General features: G+C 46.3%; 1 protein-coding gene across 3 annotated transcripts; it reads right to left on the bottom strand.

The window, feature by feature from the left end:
• Positions 1-1,303: 1,303 nt before the first annotated feature.
• Positions 1,304-14,000, bottom strand: LOC135528458 (calcium-binding and coiled-coil domain-containing protein 1-like). Of its 3 annotated transcripts, XR_010453550.1 has the most exons (16): positions 13,807-14,000; positions 11,974-12,131; positions 11,710-11,812; positions 9,463-9,665; positions 9,032-9,244; positions 8,600-8,748; positions 8,115-8,184; positions 7,489-7,644; positions 6,899-7,153; positions 6,394-6,519; positions 5,791-5,886; positions 5,467-5,554; positions 4,932-5,218; positions 4,491-4,582; positions 3,969-4,090; positions 1,304-3,672 (listed from the first exon to the last, which is right to left on the bottom strand). XR_010453550.1 is itself a non-coding variant. In XM_064957552.1 (15 exons), the coding sequence occupies exons 2-15, from the start codon at positions 12,103-12,105 to the stop codon at positions 3,645-3,647; spliced, it is 1,998 nt and encodes a 665-aa protein (XP_064813624.1). In that variant the 5' UTR covers positions 12,106-12,131; positions 13,807-14,000; the 3' UTR covers positions 1,304-3,644. The 3 variants fall into 3 exon arrangements, 2 of the variants coding, with proteins under 2 accessions (XP_064813624.1, XP_064813625.1); XM_064957552.1 differs by lacking the exon at positions 3,969-4,090; XM_064957553.1 differs by lacking the exon at positions 1,304-3,672 and having other exon boundaries at positions 3,686-4,090.
• Between the last annotated feature and the right edge of the window lie 5,921 nt (positions 14,001-19,921).

Genomic DNA, 19,921 nt, shown 5'->3' with positions numbered 1-19,921 from the left:
CACGTGGCTAGTGGCTACCAGCTTTCTCCCCGAGAGTAGGCTGGTCCCGTTCTGTGCCAACTCTTCTATCGTCGTCATGCCTTACATACAGTGTATGGGAGCTGGCCTGGGAGGACAGAACACTGGTAGCGCTGTCTGCAACACCGGCCTGGGAGGACAGAACACTGGCAGCACTGTTTACATCACCAGACAAGACTAGCTAGAAGGAATGGAGAGTCAGATCAGAGTGTGTGATAAAACATTCAGGGGCTATGAGGACGTCCTGGAGCCATAGTAAAAGGGTGGTAAGGGACAGTTCATATGCTAGGAGGGGATGGGGTGATTATGGGAAAGCCTGTAGCCTATCACGGCTGGCCCAGAGGAAGGAGACGGGGACATGATCGGCATCCTTTCGTTACATTACATACGCAGCGGATGCAGAGTGGGTAGGGAGCAATCAAAAGGGGGAAAAGGTGAGGAGGGAAGGTTAGGGGAAGGTGAGAAACATTTGAAGATGTAGGGATCATAAATTTAACAGACAGACAGACCGGGAGAAAGATAGAGAGAGAGGAGGAGGGACGGGAAAGAGGAGGGGAGGGGAGGGGGCCAGAGCCCTTTGCTGTAAGGAGGGGACTGATTTGGTTAGAGGACAACGCTACGAGTTGGCAAGGAGCTATTCAAGAAACGAAGGTACCACATACCAGAGTGAGGAGGGTCTGCTCGAAGGAACGGGGGGGATACAATGGGGGGAAATAAATAAACAAGAAAGGGGAGAGCAGAGGAAAAGAAAAAAGGGGCTGACAGGCTAGGGTGGCAGAGGTCATATAAGAGATGTGGGGGTACGTCCCAAATTGCACTCCATTCCCTACAGATGCCCGGTCAAAAGTAGTGCACTACATAGGGAATAGGGTACCATTTGGCCTCATCTCATCGGAGATGTGTTCTAGCCTCTGGCTCTTCATATCTTTTACATTTCTAATTAAAAGCGATAAAGAGTGAGGGAGGCATTAATCCACCAGTGATTTCCCAGTTAAGGTTTTAGAGCAGGCCGTAAACCAGCCAGCCTGGCATCATTGATTTTATAATTAGCTACCGTCACCCTAGACTTGAAATGGGGGGAGTGGAGTGATGGGGGGGGGGGTGGAAGGAGAGAGAACTGCAGGTAAAGAGGAGCAGGAGGGTAAGAACAGAAATGCAGACGGAGAGATGAGACAAGTGTAACGAGCAAATTAGCATCAGAAATGTCACGCCCCGGAGGAAGCAGCAGAATTTTTTGGGTAAAAAACATTTATCGTTCATCAAAAGACAAACACATCACACACAATTGTTACACATACATGTTTATTTTATTACAGAAACCCACCCACACGAACAGACAGTATATAGTATTTACCAATAACAACTTATTTTTTTTCTTTCTTTTTTTTTCATAAGCAAGATGACCTCAACAAACAAACATACACACCAGAAAACCACTGGAGCCTTATTGCAATGGGAGTAGGCAGCTGTCCTGAATAGAAGTCACACTACACACCCACGTAGCTCACAGTAGACATAGACATAGAACTTCCCACGGAAGTCTAGATCTGACGACGACAAAACACCCGTCGATCTCAGTGCTACGGAACGTTTGGTGTACATGCCAGGACGTCAAAATCACTCACACCCAGGGTGGCAAACAGATTTGTAGTACTAAACTACACCACAGGTATAGCTCAACAGGTGCAGAGACAAGGGTACTCCAAAACGTATTGACACACAGCCTTCAACTGAGCAGGGATGTCCGTCAACGCTGACAAAGTTGTTATTATGACGGACTGAGTTGTATGTTACAGACGTCACAATTTTCACTATGGCTTTTACAACCCATGTGTGAGCAAACTGTTGTCCTGTATAGTGGCACCAACACCTCGACCCTTTGGACGAACTCTTCAACCCTTACCGGGACAGTCGCGATAGATAATACAGTTCAATTGATCCTCAGACAGAAAAATCAGGGGGGGGGAAAGAAACGAGTCTTAAAGAAACGAAGAGGAAATACAACGCACGATGGTAATGATTATGGGAAGGATGAGAGACGACATGACACAGACAGGACGAACCCTGGCTTTAGTATTTTCTTCTTATTACACGTATCAACTATGTAGCTTAAACTAAAACTGCATATCATTTCATTACGATATAACACAAGCGGAGTATTGGTAGAAAATCATGAAAAATGTATTTCTTGACCCAGTAGTAATCTAGTCCAGGCCAGACTTCCATGAGCTATAGGAACAACACACCATAACAAGTATTGCAACGTTGTTACCAATTTGTTCTTTTAGGTACAAATTTAGAATGGCTTCGTCCCTCTGAAGCAGGTCGTTTCTGTATACCGCGCACAGTGAATCTAGCGCATTACTAATGATCTTCTGGGACGTTCTAAACACACATTATTCTTGCTTTAAAACAACACCCCGATTGACATCTGGTATCAAATACATAAGTATTGCAGTGGCGCTACAGCTACCAGCATGCAGGAGCAATAGCTGTATGTTGCGGAGGATAGAATATTGGAAGTCAAATATATTGTTCAACAAAACAAACATGAGAGAACATCAAAATGTCATTCCTCTCGCCCTAATTAGTAGCAACCACCTTTCTAGAGTGTCTCTTCCAGTCTACATTCAACCTGATTGCCCTCCCCAACCTGATTGCCCTCCCCAACCTGATCGCCCTCCCCAACCTGATTGCCCTCCCCAACCTAATTGCCCTCAAACTGCCACCCTTTTCCAGAAGCGTTTTCAACCGTTCTCCCCCATTTTGAACGCCTCTCTACCTTTGAGTCTCCTTTCAACTAGTACTACAACACCCCTAATAAAGCAGGAATATAAATGTCTAATAATGAATAACAGAAAATGCTTATAATATAACATCTCAGGTTTTGAATATAAGGAGGAAAAACATTATACATATCTGTAGTTTACAATGACTCTTCAAACAAAAGTCTAAGTACGTCTTAATGACTATTATTACAGTAGTTGAAGTGTTTGAAGTTGTCGCGCCGACGGAAGTGTTCAAATCAACTTTTAGATTTTCAAAAGGAGACGGATACATTCACTCAAAATATCTTCATTGCAGTGGCTGTCATGATGCCTCATAATAACGGCGTCATAAAGATGTCATAACGCCGGTCGTAAAGCTCCCAACATCACTCCTCCTGCAACCGAAAGAACCCTGCTATGAAACATGAACTATTAAACATCTAACTAAGACTTAAATGTTAAGCGTTTCACGCTTTAGAACGGCCACGAGAGGCCGTAACTATGATTTGAGCTGTCGCGACCTGTTATGACAGGCATTATGGCATCCTTAGGACCATGTTATGTGCAGGTGCAGCACAACAGCCTAGAAGTCACACATCAAAGAAGAAGTTCATAGAAAAATGTAGAAGCAAATTGCATATTAACATCATTTGTCAGAGAGGTGAGTTGTAGTGTGTGTGTGTGTGTGTGTGTGTGTGTGTGTGTGTGTGTGTGTGTGTGTGTGTGTGTGTGTGTGTGTGTGTGTGTGTGTGTGTGTGTGTGTGTGTGTGTGTGTGTGTGTGTGTGTGTGTGCTGAATACTGAAAGTAAAGAACACACTGACAGTGATGCTGTTGACTTGGTCCTGTATCTCCGCTCTCTACCACTGAGAGGTATTAGCCAGGTCACTGGAAGAGATGGAACAATGAAGAAAGGAAAGGGTGTGAACGATCAATCAAAATCAATAATCAATCGTGACCTTTATCGTCCCAATTACATTGTGCGGTGGGGTCACGGAACAGCAGAACTGTAGAAAAGGAACACATACGAGAAGAAAAGAAAAAAAAGAGGTGAGAGAAGGAGGGAGGGAGAAATAGAGAGTGAAAGAGTGGGAGAGAGAGTGCTTTAATGATGCTGAAAATTGGCCCGTGACTCCAGTTCTAGCCTGTAGCTAAATCATTGCTATAGCCAGCTGTCAACTTACCTGTCCCCTTGTCCTCCCATCTCTCCCCTCCTTCTCCCTCACTGCCCTCTTCCCTCCCTCGCGCTGCCTCCGTCGTACACGCTCCCTTCCTCCTCCCCTCCACACTCAACTTCTTTTACGACCTGATATTCAAAACGTCCATCTCTGAGAGCCACACTCAGCCTGTCATCATAAAAAAGCCCTATGTGTGTGGGTGTGTGAAGCTGCAGTGCATGTACTGTATGAGTGTGTGTGTGTGTGTGTGTGTGTGTGTGTGTGCGCGTGTGCGCGTGTGTGTGTGTGTGTGTGTGTGTGTGTGTGTGTGTGTGTGTGTGTGTGTGTGTGTGTGTGTGTGTGTGTGTGTGTGAGAGAGGTGTGTGTGTGTGGTGTGTGTGTGTGCACGCACGTGTGTGTGTGTGTGTGTGTGTGTGCACGCACGTGTGTGTGTGGTGTGTGTGTGTGTGCACGCACGTGTGTGTGGTGTGTGTGCACGCACGTTTGTGTGTGTGTGTGCACGCACGTGTGTGTGTGCTTGCAAGCTACCTGAGGACTGCGTCTGTGGTCTCAGGCAGCAGCAGGGCTGCCTCCTCTCCAGAGCTGTGTCCTCCACACTGGTCGGTGTTATTCTCCTCCTCCTGCACACAGAGAGAGAGGGGGGGGGGCAGAAAGAGAGAAAGTTAAAGTGAGTGGTGAGGCATACACATGTAATAACCTGGCAATAAGGCCATAATAAGGAAATAAGGCACTGCACAGGCAGCTCTCTAAGTGCCTTTCTGAGATATACAGTTTATCGGTGACAGTTAAATGAGCCACAGACAGAAGCACTGGAGATAGCTGCATGTTATCAGCCTAAGGAAACAGCCTGGCTAATTGTACAAGAATTAGTCGTGTGTGTGTGTGTGTGTGTGTGTGTGTGTGTGTGTGTGTGTGCGTGCGTGCGTGTGTGCGTGTGCAAGTGTAAGAGCATCTGATACCGTCTCTTACCGACTCAGAGCTGTGTGTTAGGGTGTCTCCGCCCGATTGCCTGGGCAACAACAGGGGAGCGGGCTGGCTGATGACGACGCCCCCTCGGGACAGGGACCGGGACATGTCTCTGGGGGAGGAAGGAGGGGTGGAGGGGAGCAGGGAGTCAGGCTGGGCCTGGGGGTCACACAGGCTGTAGTGGGCAAGGGGGCGGGAGGAGGGGGGGGGCTGCCTGCAGGGTTGGCGGGAGGGCTGCAGGGCCTCAGGGTTCTCATCCTCAGAGTCAGACAGAGGACTGTCATGGAGGCCTGTCAGACACACACAGAGTAGAAAAAAACAGTGGTAAGTGATCGTCAGAGCAGGGCCAGGAGTTCTCCCTGACTGGGAAAAGCTCCTGGCTCTCGTCTCCACTTATCTCATGAAGTCATCTCAGATCCAAGTCAGTGTAGAAGTAGAATATCTTGTTGAGACAGCCCACAGATCAAATGAGTATCGTTGTACATGTCTCTCAGTGCTAGGGTGTTTTCCACGGTGTTAGGTGGGTTCCTTCACTCACTGGTGGAGGCGAACACCGCAGCGCTCCACTTGGCATCTGCCAAAGCCTCCCTCCTCTGTTCCACCTGACCCATGTACTCCATCAGGTCCTGTACAGAGCAGAGGAAGGCCGTCAAGAGACTCGTTTACACATAGACAAGTGTTATGCCAAGACAACTCGGGCTCATCACCAAACGGACCTCCGGGCCTCTACACCTCTTGACATGTTTAGAAATCTTAAGTCTCCGAAGTGGGCAGGGCTTAGCAGTTGCTATGGAAATGTGTCTATATGTGGAGAGGGGGAATGGTGGTTGAAGAGATGGAGTTACAAAGGTGGGGGTCTTGCCTGTTGCTCCAGCAGCAGCTGCTCCTTCTCCTTCTGGGCCACCCTCAGACTGGCCTTCAGCTCCTGGAGCTCTCTGCATGTCTCACCCAGCTGCACCTGCAGGGGGCAGTCATCAAAACAAGGAGTCACATACTTATATACACACAGCCTAGCCAGCAGCACAGCGCAAGCAATTAAAGGGACGAACGAACATGACCCAGCATGTTGGCAAAAACATGTCTCTTTAGACAGACGCTTTTATCCAAAGCGACTTAGAGTCACGCGTTCATACATTTTTACGTTAAGGGTGGCCTCGGCACCATTAAAACCACGGGACCGCAAGTGCCATGCTGTACCAACTGAGCCGTACAGGACCAACAAGGCCGAGTGGTTTTCAATACCGTACAGCACGACACATGGAATGTTAGCATCCTGAGCCGAGCCATGAGCGTGTGTGGAGAGTTGATTTTTTTTTTTCGTGTGTGTGTGTCTATTAATAGCTTGAAATGTCGTTTTGCATGTAGCCTGTGGTCTGTGGTCTGTAGTCTGTAGCCTGTGGTCTGTAGTCTGTAGTCTGTGGTCTGTAGTCTGTGGCCTGTGGTACGGTAGGTGTTAAGTCTTTACCCGGTTGCAGTCCTTCTCTCTTCCCAGCTCCACTTCCACCTTCTCTCTCTCCATCCTCTCCTCCTGAAGCTTCTTCTCTATCCGCTGCGTCTCTCCATTCAGCTTCTCCAGACGCTCTCTGGCCTTCTGCCATGGGGGGGGAGACACGCACACCGCTTAACCCAAGTCATGCAGCTGGGACATTCTGATACTTCCATTCAAAAGTTCAACCGGAGATACTGAGAAATTGTGTATCGAGAAGACGTGAATCTTTCCTAGTCGGTTGCAGCTGTCGCATATTATAGCGGGACAGAAAGAGGAGACCTTGCATACGCATCCTTTCCAGCACAGTAATGCAAATCTCTAGTTCCAATCGGAGTTGAGTATATTAGTGCGTTACAGTTGTCAGTGAGTGTTCTGTAGAGGTTGGCCTCTACAGTCACTATCATTGTGAAACGCTTTTGACTACTCGAGTAATCCAATTAATGTGATTAAAGTCCATCCATACGATGATCCTTGTCATTACCTCAGTGCTGCACTGCAGGCTCTGTCTCTCCTGGGCCCAGTGTGCTCGGGCCTCCCTCAGGGCCAGGCTGGCGTCGGCGAGCTGCAGGGTGAGCTGTGCTGCTTGGAGCCTGGCCTGGTGCAGCTCTGTCTGGCCCTGGTCCCTCTGGGCCACCAGGGCACACAGCTCTCCCTTCAGGCCCTCGGCACAACGCTCGCTGGCCCCCAGACGCTCCCGCAGGCCCCGCATCTCAGCCAGGGCGGCCTCGCTCTCCGCCTGATAGGAAAGACAAGAGGAGATGATAGTTCGGCAACAATAACAGGGTTTTCGTCAGATGACCGGTGAGGCCACGGGACATTGGGAACTTCCCTGTCACATTGTATTTGACCAACCCTGCCACTCCCTCTCTAACCGCCCATCCCTATTTCTCCAGCCAGCAAAGTTTGCCACGGTCGCTAAAATAGCCTCAATAGCCTGGTTAGACGATGATGGGTGAGAACGAGGGGCCGCAGTGGGTACTGCCATTTTCCTGTTGCATTGTGTTCTGTTCAATCCCCTACATCCCTTTTATTAACTACCCTCGGGCCCTCTGTGGGTGGTGCCAGCCTCACCTCTTTCCGCTGCGCCGTACTCAGCCTGTATGTGAGGGTGGTGATGGTGTCCCGTAGCTGCAGGGCGTGTGTGTCTCTCTGGGCCAGCGAGCTCCTCAGACCCTGGAACTCAGCAGACAGGCTCCGCAGCTCCCCCTCGGACTGCTCCAGCTTGAGCTGAGGAAGACACGTGGATGTAGGAAGAGGAAGAAGAGGGGGATGAGGGGTTTGGGATCAGACATGATGGGTGGTTAGTGTTCGGGCCCAAAATGGCTGCTGTGCTTCACCCAGGTAGCATGCTACATGTTGGTAGTGAAAACCTCCACATGTTGGTCGTGAAAAACACCACATGTTGGTAGTGAAAAACACCACATGTTGGTAGTGAAAAACACCACATGTTGGTAGTGAAAAACACCACATGATGGTAGTGAAAAACACCACATGTTGGTAGTGAAAAACACCACATGTTGGTAGTGAAAAACACCACATGTTGGTAGTGAAAAACACCACATGTTGGTAGTGAAAAACTCCACATGTTGGTAGTGAAAAACACCTCATGATGGTAGTGAAAAACACCACGTTGGTAGTGAAAAACACCACATGTTGGTAGTGAAAAAGCACTAAATAAATCCAAGCCATTATAGTACCTGCAGAACTTTCCTCTCTTTCTCCTCCTCCCTTCTTTGAACTGCTTGCTTCTTGGCCCTCTCCTTCATCCTACACACAGAGACGGGGTTCGCATTAACCAGAGAACAGCGCAAGAAAAACAGGCAGGCCGATGGACAAAGAGAGATTAAGGGAGATAAGAGGATGGAAAGAGAGAGATCAAAGAGAGAGGTTGAGGGAGATAAGAGGATAGAAAGAGAGATCAAAGAGAGATTGATGGAGATAAAGGATAGAAAGAGAGAGAGATCAAAGAGAGATTGAGGGAGATAAATGGTAGAAAGAGAGAGATCAAAGAGAGAGATTGAGGGAGATAGAGGATAGAAAAGAGAGATCAAAGAGAGAGATTGAGGGAGATAAAGGATAGTAAGAGAGAGATCAAGGAGAGAGATTGAGGGAGATAGAGGATAGAAAAGAAAGAGATCAAAGAGAGCGGTTGAGTTCCAGGGAGATAGAGAGCGTCTCTGACCTCTCCAGTTCAGTCTCTCGTTCCAAAGCCTTCAGTGCCAGGGCTTTAATGTCATCCTCCAGCTCTCTGATTCGCTGTTCGCTGGCTGCTTTCATAGTCAGTATGGAGCTCTTCTCTTGAGCCAAGGCCTCTCCTGATGCCTCCACCTCCTGTGACAGGGAGAGAGAGAATCTACATTCTATACAGAGTACATACAGTATCCCGAGACTCCTTTGTAGATGGTGAAGCACATTTGACCTGTAAATGAACTGCTCCTGTTTTGACATGTGACATAACAGTAGAATGTACATCTGGGGTTGTGATCTTGTCGTTCTACGTCAAATCGCATTTTTTTACAAAGATAAGTGCTCATGACCAGACACCGGGGCTACTTGGACATGATCAAATCCCCTTTGGCACGGACATTAATCCTGTCTTGTAATGTTACAGTACCTCCTGCCTCCTCTCCATCTCTTCCACCCTGTCTCTGCTTTCTCGCAGCTCTTCCTTCAGGTCCGCGATGTTCCTCTCCAGCTCCTCACACCCTCTGTCCCACGCCTCTCTTGCCCTCCTGTACTTCTCCCTCTCTCTCTCCTTCATCCTCTCGGCTGCCTCCCGTGCGTGGAGCAGCTCGGCTCGCTCCCGAAGACACTCTTGCAGGCGACTCTGGAAGGAGAGAGAGAAAACATTAACTGAGTGCCTAAAAGACGATCCATTTCCATCCTCTGTCTCTTTGCAATTGACTATTGATTCTCACCTCTGCCTATTCATTTCATCAACATTCGTTCACCCTCTCTATAACTGAAAGAGGATATGGACATCCCTCTACAGTACTCTCTCTCTCTCTCTCTTTCTCTCTCGCACCTGCACTCCCTCATGCCCACCTGCAGTAGCTCGGCCCTGGGTACGACCAGAAGCATGTCGGTCCCCCCCTCCTCTCCGTGGGCTCCTTCCTCCAGGGTGACCAGGTCCTCCAAAGGTTTAGGGGCGCTGAAGGTAAACCGGGAGCTGGCAGAGCACACCTCTCCCTTCCCATCCACGTACACAAACTGGTACTGCTGGGAACTGGACTTGGGCAGATAGGAGGCTGCAAGAGGGAGGAAGGGAGTTGGAGAGTGAAATGGTCAATGGATTATTGATCTAAATGTATACATGCTTATACTGTTAAAAATGTATTTATGGCCATGATTTCAGTTATGATGACATGTGCACAGTGGTGTAAAGTACTTAAGTAAAAATACTTTCAAGTACTATTTAAGTCATTTTTGGGGTATCTGTACTTTACTATCTATATTTTTTACAACTTTTACTGCAATACATTACTAAAGGAAATAATGTACATTTTTCCTGACACCCAAAAGTACTCATTGCATTTTTTCAAATTCACACACTTATCAAGAGAACATCCCTGTTCATCCCTACTGCCTCTGATCTGGCGGACTCACGAAACACAACTGTTTGTAAACTATGTCTGAGTGTTGGAGTGTGCCCCATCAGTAAATTTAAAAAACAAGACAATTGTGCCGTCTGGTTTGCTTAATATAAGGATGTCACCCCCTGACCTTAGAGATCCTGTTTATGTCTCTATTTTGGTTTGGTCAGGGTGTGAGTTGGGGTGGGTATTCTATACTCTATTATTTATATTTCTATGTTTTGGCCGGGTAGGGTTCTCAATCAGGGACAGCTGTCTATCGTTGTCTCTGATTGAGAACCATACTTAGGTAGCCTTTTTTTCCCCCCCCACCTGTCTTTGTGGGAAGTTGACTTTGTTTAGGACACATAGCCTTTAGCGTCACGGTTTGGTTCTGCATTTTCCAAATAAAGAGAAAATGTACGCTCATCACGCTGCACCTTGGTCCTCTTCAACAGCCGTGACAAAGGAATTTGAATTTATTGATACTTTTACTTCTGATACTTTACTAAATATATTTTTACCAAATACTTTTACTCAAGTAGTATCTTACTGGGTGACTTTCCCTTTTACTTGAGTTAGTTTATTAAGGTATCTTTACTTTTACTCAACTATGATGGTTGGGTACCTTTTCCACCACTGCGTGCACTGTAGATAACCAACCTCTGTGACAAGTGGGCATAATTCTGAATGTGCTTTGACTACATCAGACGCCTGTCTCCTCAGTCCTCACCACAGACGATAAATGACCGAGTCAGTGATAGCTGTTCATCTCCCTGACACAACTCAATGACACAGCTGCTCTGCTCAGCCACCGAAAGCCAGGCAATCTGTAGTCACCTCAGCTAGCATTGTCACTGAGAGGACGGAGGACACTTTATACACAGTGTAAAGTCTGCAAGCTCCTGTGCTGTAATGTTAAAAGGACGCCTTTCACTTGGTGCTCTCTATTCACTCCTGACTGCCTTATTGTAATGTGTGGTTGGTTATTCAGTCTGGTCTGGTCTTTGTACCATTGTCTCTCTCATCCTCATTACTCAACCTTCTACTTCTTAAAGGAATTCAATCAGAGTCGAACAAAGACTGGTTTAAATTCAAAACAGAGAGAGAGCAGGGAGAGAGCAGGGCGATAGCAGGGCGAGAGAGAGAATCAATCTGATCGTCTCCTTTCTGTAACATTATGTGGCTTATTGAGTCCCGTCTCTGCTTTAAATATTAGTCGCCACCCTTCAACAGGGTCATTCAATTTACTGTGAGACCAATCCAAAGTTTGAGCGTTTCCTTACAGACCTTGGCAGAGTATGAATGTTGGGAAATAAAGACCGATACCAGCAGACTGTTGAATGGTCTCACACTTTTCAATGAGTGTGGATATCTATCTTTATTTGATGACCCTGCAAGTTAATGAACTTGGGGCGGCAGGTCGTCTAGTGGTTAGAGCGTTGGGCCAGTAACCAAAAAGGTTGCTGGATTTGAAATCCTGAGCTGACAAGGTAAAAATATGTCATTCTGCCCCGGAACAAGTCAGTTAACACACTGTTCCCTGATGGGCCGTCATTGTAAATATGGATTTGTTCTTAACTGACTTGCCTAGTTAAATAAAGGTTCAATGAAAAAGAAGAAGAATGAATGTGTGTGTACTACTTTCTGAACAGTGTGAATGTTGACCAGGCACACTTTGTATGAAATAGAGGGAGGGTTCAAAGGGAGGGACTAGTACCCTGGAAGTTAACACAGCAGTTGACATCTGTGCCCTCCTGGTAGCCTTCTGGGGCCAGGGCCCAAACAAAGGTGTGGTAGTCCTTCACTGACAACCATCCCACCTGAGGGAGTCAGACAAGGGGAGAGAGACAGGGAGACATAAAAAAACACACACAAAAATATTAATATATACAGTAACATTTTTTTTTTAAACTGCTGTGCATTTCACTTGATTTCCACTCCTCGTGGTGGGTTTGTCTAATTTATCGGGTTAACCTTATACCTTGAAGAGTCCGACCCAGTCATGGCTGGCCCAGGTATGTTGCGAGCTGATGCTGTAGTGGCATTCCACGCGGCTCTGAGGGAAGTAGCTACTACCCACGTTCCTAAACTCCACTCTCCAAGCCTTCTCCATGGCAACACAATAACACTGGTGAGCACCTGTGGGGATACAGGTGTACAGGTGTGACGGAGAAAAAAATATGTACGTCACAACATTTCATTTGACAACGGCTATAATAAACACAGGTAGACACCAAACCTCAGACCTGGGTTTCAAACACTTTCAACTACATTTGATTGTGTTGTTTGGTACAACAGAACCAATAGAGTAGAGTCACAAAATGGTACACTTGGAACTTGAATCAATCACACCTCAAATAACTTCCAACTATTTTCAAGTATTTGACGAATGTACCCCGGGACCTGTTCAGATGAGCACATATGGAGAAGTAGGTGAGAGGTGACTGCTGTGAAGCTAACTGCTGAGTGAAAGAGAAAGAGTGGACTCCGGGAGTGTTTGTTCAGTGAAAGATGATCTCCTCTCAGTGACCATATGGAGGGCACGGAAAAGCATGGGGGAAGAGCACCCCCCCCCTGGGATAGTAAAATCTAGATGACAGTTAAGCCCATAACGACCATAACACATAACCACACACTACATGAAAACAACACCGAGACTATTTATTACAGCCATTGCCCAACACCTTGTTGTTATTGTACACCACTCTGTTTCTACTTTACCTTTATTTAACGAGGCAAGTCAGTTAAAGAACAAATTCTAATTTCAATGACGGCCTAGGAACAGCGGGTTCGCTGCCTTGCTCAGGTGTAGAACTACAGATTTTCTTTAGCTTGTCCATTCGGGATTTCGATCTAGCAACCTTTCGGTTACTCGTCCACACCCGCTAACCACTAGACTACCCTGCCGTTCACTCCAGTCACGTGTCGACATACGTGTAGACCTACCGTTCACTTCTTGTTTCAACATCAACAGCCACCTGGGACTAGTATCCAGGCATAGACACAGTAGCCAACAAAATATGCATTTGATATCTTTCACTATTGAACTGGCAGGGATAAATGATGACAGGTGTCAGTCTAAATCCCTGTAATACAATGCAACCTCTAACTAAATTAAGAGCATTGTATTAAAACAACTGCATGGCGCATTAGGCCTATATCTAACATTTCTGGCTAACATATGATCCATATTACTTAGCTTACAAAAGTGTAAATAGTGAGAACTCTTGAGAAAGTGTATGAGGTAATAACACGTTCATAAACCATGTATAACGCATTAATAAGCACAACACACACAACGTGCAGCCGTCAGTCCACTTGACACGAGCATTAATTAATGTTTGTGTTCTGTTTATTTTGTTAGAAATGAGCAAAAGCCCACAAACAATACAATATGTGGTAATAAACGACTCATTCTATTATATAACTAAAATATCTCTGAACGTCAAAAAAAAAAATCAAATTACACCGCACGGGAAAATAATGTTCAAATTACACCGCACGAGATTCGTGTCAAGACAAGGCCCACTAGCCTAGCAGCTGCAGTCTCCAGTGTGCGCAATAATAGACTCCAGTGGGAAAAGAAACCCACGTTGTGTGCGCGACTCCCTTGATGCGCAAAAGCCAATAATCAGGACCATCGGGACCGTTAACCGATCTCGCCGCAGTGTAATGTATTAAAGAAAAGGTGTGCACCGTTAACAAATACCTGTACCAAATAGGACAATTTGCTCGTTTTCCTTTGTGTTCGTTTCTGCATAGGGAGAACCCTACGCAGATACAGATCGTCAGAGTTTATTTGACTGAAACTCACCTTATTCTGATCTGTTTGCTCTGCAGATTGTCCAATTGATCCGTCCCTATTTCGATTAAAGGCAGACAAAGTCCATCCGTGTCAGAAAACGATTCAACGTTTTTTAAAGATGCACAACGATGTCTCTTCGCTCTCAGCTGTTCCACTAACCTACAACAATAACAAAAACACACGCATCACAGTGGTGGTGGGTTTTGCTGTATTATGGGAACTGCTGTTCTTTATAGCTGGATGAAGCACAGATCTGAAGCTAGAAATTATAGGAGGAAAACTACAACCCCCGAACATAGAGGAGACGCTTGAAGGTCGGGATACGGGAAATCGCGTTCTGTAATTTGATGATTTTCCGCGTCCATGGCTGGTTCATATTCTTTTCTCGCCGATTGTATTACACACGCACTCTCATTGGTCATGTCATGGCCTTAATATAAACGGACCTATTATAAAGCGCGACGTCATTGATGCGCAGCGAAAAACAACTCATCAGGTTTAATATGAATTGCTTTTGATGCGAGCAACCCTAATGCATTGCATTTGCGACAACAACAAAATGTCAAATTGCTGTAATACTGTCTATCATAGCTGCCTGCTCCCAATATGGTCTTGTTTAGTCCTTTTAAAATGAGTAGGCTTTGATTTACTTGCCCATCTCCAGGAAAAACAGAACTCTTAATTCACTCGTGAGTGACACTTGAGCATGGCTTGCATGCCAACATTGGCAGATGAACAGACATGACAAACGTAGGAGAGGTAGTGTTACATGACAACACTCCATTTGGGATGGAGTGCTAGCATACTATAATAAGCATCTCTCTCTCTCTCTCTCTCTCTCTCTCTCTCTCTCTCTCTCTCTCTCTCTCGTGTGAACATGTGTTGACAGTATATTCTGCTTATACACTGTCATAGCCTACTTATTAATGTTTAGAAATATTAGATATGCATGTTTGTAAAAATAGTGGACCCTGAGTAGCCAAGGCAGATGTATACTCCCCACCTACAACCAGCAACTCAAGAGGGAGCCACCAACACAGAATAGTGAGGTGCTGGACGGAGGAGGCAGACTCAATGCTGCAGCACTGTTTTGACAATACTGACTGGAATATGTTCGAAGGTTCATCCACCTAGGACTCATCCATAAACATTGAGGAATACACATCGTCCGTCACAGGCTTCATTAGGAAATGTGTTTTTGATGTTGTACCCACAATAACAATCCGGACATACCCCAACCAAAATCCCTAGATGAACAGAGGAATCCGTACCATGCTGAGAGCCCGTACTGAAGCATTCAATGTCAGCAGAACAAACTCAGATTACTAAATGGCAAGTAACGTGTACAATGATGAGCAGATACGAGCTCCGTCAATCCATTAGGTGCGTAAAAAGACAATACAGACTCAAACTGGAATTGATGTTCGACTCGCGACGCATATGGAAAGGACTACAGACTATCACAGACTACAGAGGTAAATCCAGCTGCCCACCGAAGCCTACCCCGAGACAAGCTTAACACATTGTATGCTCGCGTCGAGGCAGCCAATACTGAGCCATCCAGGAGGACTCTCGCTGCTCCGGACGACCAGGTGCTTTCCCTCTCCAAGGCTGACATGAGAAAAACTCTTAAAAAGCGTGACTACTCACAAAGCCGCCGGCCCAGATGGTATCCTTGGCCACGTCCTCAGAGTGTGTGCTGACCAGCTGGATGGTGTCTTCCCGGACATCTTCATCCTGTCCCGGGCTGTAGTCCCCACCTGCTTCAAGGAGACCACCCTCGTCCCAGTGCCCAAGAAAAACAAGGTGGCATGCCCAAATGACTATCGCCCTGTCGCACTCACTCCGGTCATCATGAAGTGCTTCGAGAGGCTGACATCCCACTCCACTGGAGCCTCTCCAATTTGCCTACCGCTCCATCAGATCCACGGAGGATGGCATTTCCATCTCTAGTCACATGGCCATGACACATCTGGACAAGAGGAACACCTATGTGAGAAGGCGGTTCATTGTCTACAGTTCAGCATTCAACACACAGGGGGTTGGTGGCACCTTAATTGGGGAGGACGGTCTCATGGTAAGGGGGCAGACCCCAGGGGCAGAGGGGCAGACCACAGGCTGTGAGGATTGGCAACAACACCTCCTCAACACTGACTCTTAACACAGGGACCCCCCCGGCCGCGTGGCTTTGCAAGGCCCCAAGTCCATCATCAGGTCTACGGACGACACCCTAGTTGTTGTCCTGATAGCCAACAACAACGAGTCAGCCTATAGGGAGGAGATGAGTGAACTGGTATTGTGGTGCCAGGACAACAACCTCTCCCTCAACGTCATCAAAACAAAGGAGTTAATTGTTGACTTCCGGAAGCAGATCCACATCAACAGGACTGCAGTAGAGAGAATCAGCCGTTTTCATTTCCTCTGAGGACTTGACATGAACTAAGGCGGCTGAAGAGATGTGGAATGCCAACCAGGTGCTCTTCAAATACTACCGCTGCACCACTGAGAGCATCCTGAAAGGTTGCATCATGGCCTGGTTCAAGAATTGCTCCGTCCACAGCCACAAGGCCCTCCAGTGGGGGGTGAAGACGGCCCAGTACAACACTGGGACCCTAGTCCCACACATCCAGGAGATCTGCTCACCTTAGCACACATGCACTCACTCACCCACACAGACATACACACACCCACACAGACATACAATGCATTCGGAAAGTATTCAGACCCCTTCTCTTTTTCCACATTTTGTTAGATTATAGCCTTATTCTAAAAATGTATTAAATAATTGTTTTTTTCCTCATCAATCTAAACACAATACCCCATAATGACGCAGTGAAAACAGGTGTTTAGACATTTCTGCAAATGTATTACAAATAAATACAGAAATACCTTATTTACATAAGTTTTCAGACCCTTTGCTATGAGACTCGACATTAAGCTCAGGTGTATCCTGTTTCCAGTGATCCTCCTTGAGATGTTTCTACAACTTGATTGGAGTCCACCTGTGATAAATTCAATTGATTGGACATGATTTGGAAAGGCACACACCTGTCTACATATAGATCCCACATGAGGTTGAAGAAATTCCCTGAAGAACTCCGAGACAGGATTGTGTTGAGGCATAGATCTGGGGAAAGGTATCAACAAATTCCGCAGCATTGAAGTTCCACAAGAACACAGTGAAAGAAGTTTGGAACCACCAAGACTCTTCCTAGAGTGGGCTGCCCGGCCAAACTGAGCAATTGGGGGAGGAGGTCCTTGGTCAGGGAGGTGACCAAGAACCCGATGGTCTCTCTGACAGAGCTCCAGAATTCCTCTGTGAAGACGGGAGTACCTTTCAGAAGGACAACCATCTCTGCAGCACAGCAGCAATCAGGCCTTTATGGTAGAGTGGCCAGAAGGAAGCAAATCCTCAGTAAAAGGCACATGACAGCCCACTTGGAGTTTGCCAAAAGGTACCTAACGGAGATTCTCTGGTATGATGAACCAAGATTGAACTCTTTGGCCTGAATGCCAAGCATCACGTCTGGATGAAACCAGGCACTGCTCATCACCTGGCTAATACCATCCCTACGGTGAAGCATGGTGGTGGTAGCATCGTGCTGTGGGATGTTTTTCAGCGGCAGGGACTGGGAGACTAGTCGGGATGGAGGGAAAGATGAACAGATCAAAGTATGGAAAGATCCTTAATGAAAATCTGCTCCAGAGTGCTCAGGACTTCAGGCTGGGGCGAAGGTTCACCTTCTAACGACCCTATGCACACAGCCAATGCTGTTATTTGTAATACATTTGCAAAAATTTCTAAAAACTTGTTTTTGCTTTGTCATTATGGGGTATTGTGGGTAGATTGATGTGGGGAAAAACGATTTAATACATTTTAGAATAAGGCTGTAACACAACAAAATATGGAAAAGTGAAGGGGTCTGAATACTTTCTGAATGCACCAATTATGATTGGTAAATACTACACAATTTAAAAACTTGCCCCTCAACACATGTATTTATGCTGCAATAGTTTATGTGTCAGGGGTCTAGGGTCAGTCTGTTATATCTGGATTATTTCTCCTGTCTTATCTGGTGTCTTGTGTGAATTTAAGTATGCTCCCTTTACTTCTCTATCTCTCTCCCTCCCCTCCCGGAATACCTCAGCCCAAGGACCATGACTCAGGACTACCTGGCCTGATGACTCCTTGCTGTCCCCATTCCACCTGGTCGTGCTGCTGCTCCAGTTTCAACTGTTTTGCATGCGGCTATGGAACCCTGACCTTTTCACCGGACGCACTACCTTGTCCTGGACCTGCTGTTTTCGACTCTCTCTCTCTAAACCTCACCTGCTGTCTCTAACTCTGAATGATCGGCTATGAAAAGCCAACTGACATTTACTCCTGAGGTGCTGACCTGTTGTACCCTCTACAACCACTGTGATTATTATTATTTGACCCTGAAGGTCATCTATGAACGTTTGAACATCTTGGCCATGTACTGTTATAATCTCCACCCGGCACAGCAAGAAGAGGACTGGCCACCCCTCAGAGCCTGGTTCCTCTCTAGGTTTCTTCCTAGGCTCCTGGGTTTCTGTATAGCACTTTGTGACATCGGCTGATGTAACAAGGGCTTTATAAATAAATGTGATTGATTGATTGATTAAATATTAGACTCTAAATTGTGCCTTCCTGTATTATATTTATGCTCAAGTGTTTATTCTATTCTACTGAGCCATTTACTTTATGTTCGTATTCTTGTCTTTTCTTATTTCTTATTGTTGTTGCATTGTCATCAAGGAACCTGCCAGTAAGCATTTCATTGGACGCTGTATACCATGTGTATCCCATACATACGACTAATCAAACATGAAACTTTAAACTAAAGTAGGCTTGCAAAACGCTCTTCAAGTGCAAACGGGTTTATTTGAAATACGGTAATGCATGATGTCCACATGTAAGCTACAGTAAATGATGACACGGCCAAACTCATGTTACTTACAAGAATCCAAAGAAGGTCTTACTTGAATACACTTTTCAAGGTCATTTAAAAGCTACATCTAAATGCCGTATGACATGGCAGAGCTCACATGCTACAGGGGGTTCCACAGTTGGTAAATCCACGATGGGAAGTGTGTAAGTACATACTGTGCGAGAAGGGTGGAGAATTGTGATGGCGCCACGTGGTCCCAGTACAATCTGCTTCCGTAGACACCAGATGGCAGTGTACTTCAACCAAACCGTCTGAGTGAACCTTCCAGAGCCTCCACTCTCAGTTGACGTAGACACAAGCCAGATGCCTTCGCCATGCCTGGTTCTGTCTGTTCTTGCATGTCAGAACTGGAAATTGTCAGCTCACAGCTGGAATGATGGGAAATGTTGATATGTTGATATGTTGTATAAAGAAAATGAGCAAAGTGTTATTTCACTTTAACCAAACACCGTAGGCACGTTCAAATGATGTCACAGCACATGGTGCCCCGGACTTCATTGTCTTCTGACAGGTGACATCACTCCTACAAGAACCTGTAATCGTTTTTTACCTCCTACTGCATTTTAATGTCACATGAACAACACCAGCCCACTCGTCAGAGGGTTGGTCGCTTGATGTGAACCCATTGCAGCGATCCAAATAAGGTGGTCATTAGCAGTTCATTGTTTGCAGACATACAGTGTACTGCATGAGAGTAGCCTATAAAGAGTGTGTTAAGATGGGTTTTAACAAGAGTGGAGTTGGGTGTCACGTACACACACACACACACACGTTTTGTCGGACAGATTGTTACAGACCTTGCTGGATCATGCCCAGGCTTCTGACTGCAGGTCCAGCTGCCAGGCTGTCTCACATCAAAACTCTCTCTCTTCGCCACACCCTCCTTTCCTCTCCTTCACCCCCTCTCCAATTCTTTTTTTTATTGATTTATTTTTTATAGAATCAATATTGAGAAGTTGTGTGGATGCCCGGGTGGAGAATTGTGGCCTGGTGTTGATTTGCCTTTTTTTCCAGTATAGAGACTTACCTGGTCAAGGGTATCCTGGTTATTTCATTGCAGCAACCCAACACAACATGACCACTGTGATGTTATTTTGGCCTCTATGTGTCTAGTAGTACACTGTCTAGTGTCTACTGTCCGCCGGACTGGT

The sequence above is a fragment of the Oncorhynchus masou genome, chromosome 33 (genome assembly GCF_036934945.1).
Source record: "Oncorhynchus masou masou isolate Uvic2021 chromosome 33, UVic_Omas_1.1, whole genome shotgun sequence".
NCBI lineage: Eukaryota > Metazoa > Chordata > Actinopteri > Salmoniformes > Salmonidae > Oncorhynchus > Oncorhynchus masou.
This window is presented reverse-complemented; position numbering and strand designations above follow the sequence as displayed.

Excerpts from the sequence above, each read along its gene's own strand:
- LOC135528458 (XM_064957552.1), bottom strand. The coding sequence starts at position 12,105 with ATGGAGAAGGCTTGGAGAGTGGAGTTTAGGAACGTGGGTAGTAGCTAC. Across the intron at positions 8,749-9,031 it reads AGATGGAGAGGAGGCAGGAG|GAGGTGGAGGCATCAGGAGA; the intron begins GTACTGTAACAT and ends TCCCTGTCACAG. Across the intron at positions 6,520-6,898 it reads GCCTGCAGTGCAGCACTGAG|AAGGCCAGAGAGCGTCTGGA; the intron begins GTAATGACAAGG and ends CCCCCATGGCAG.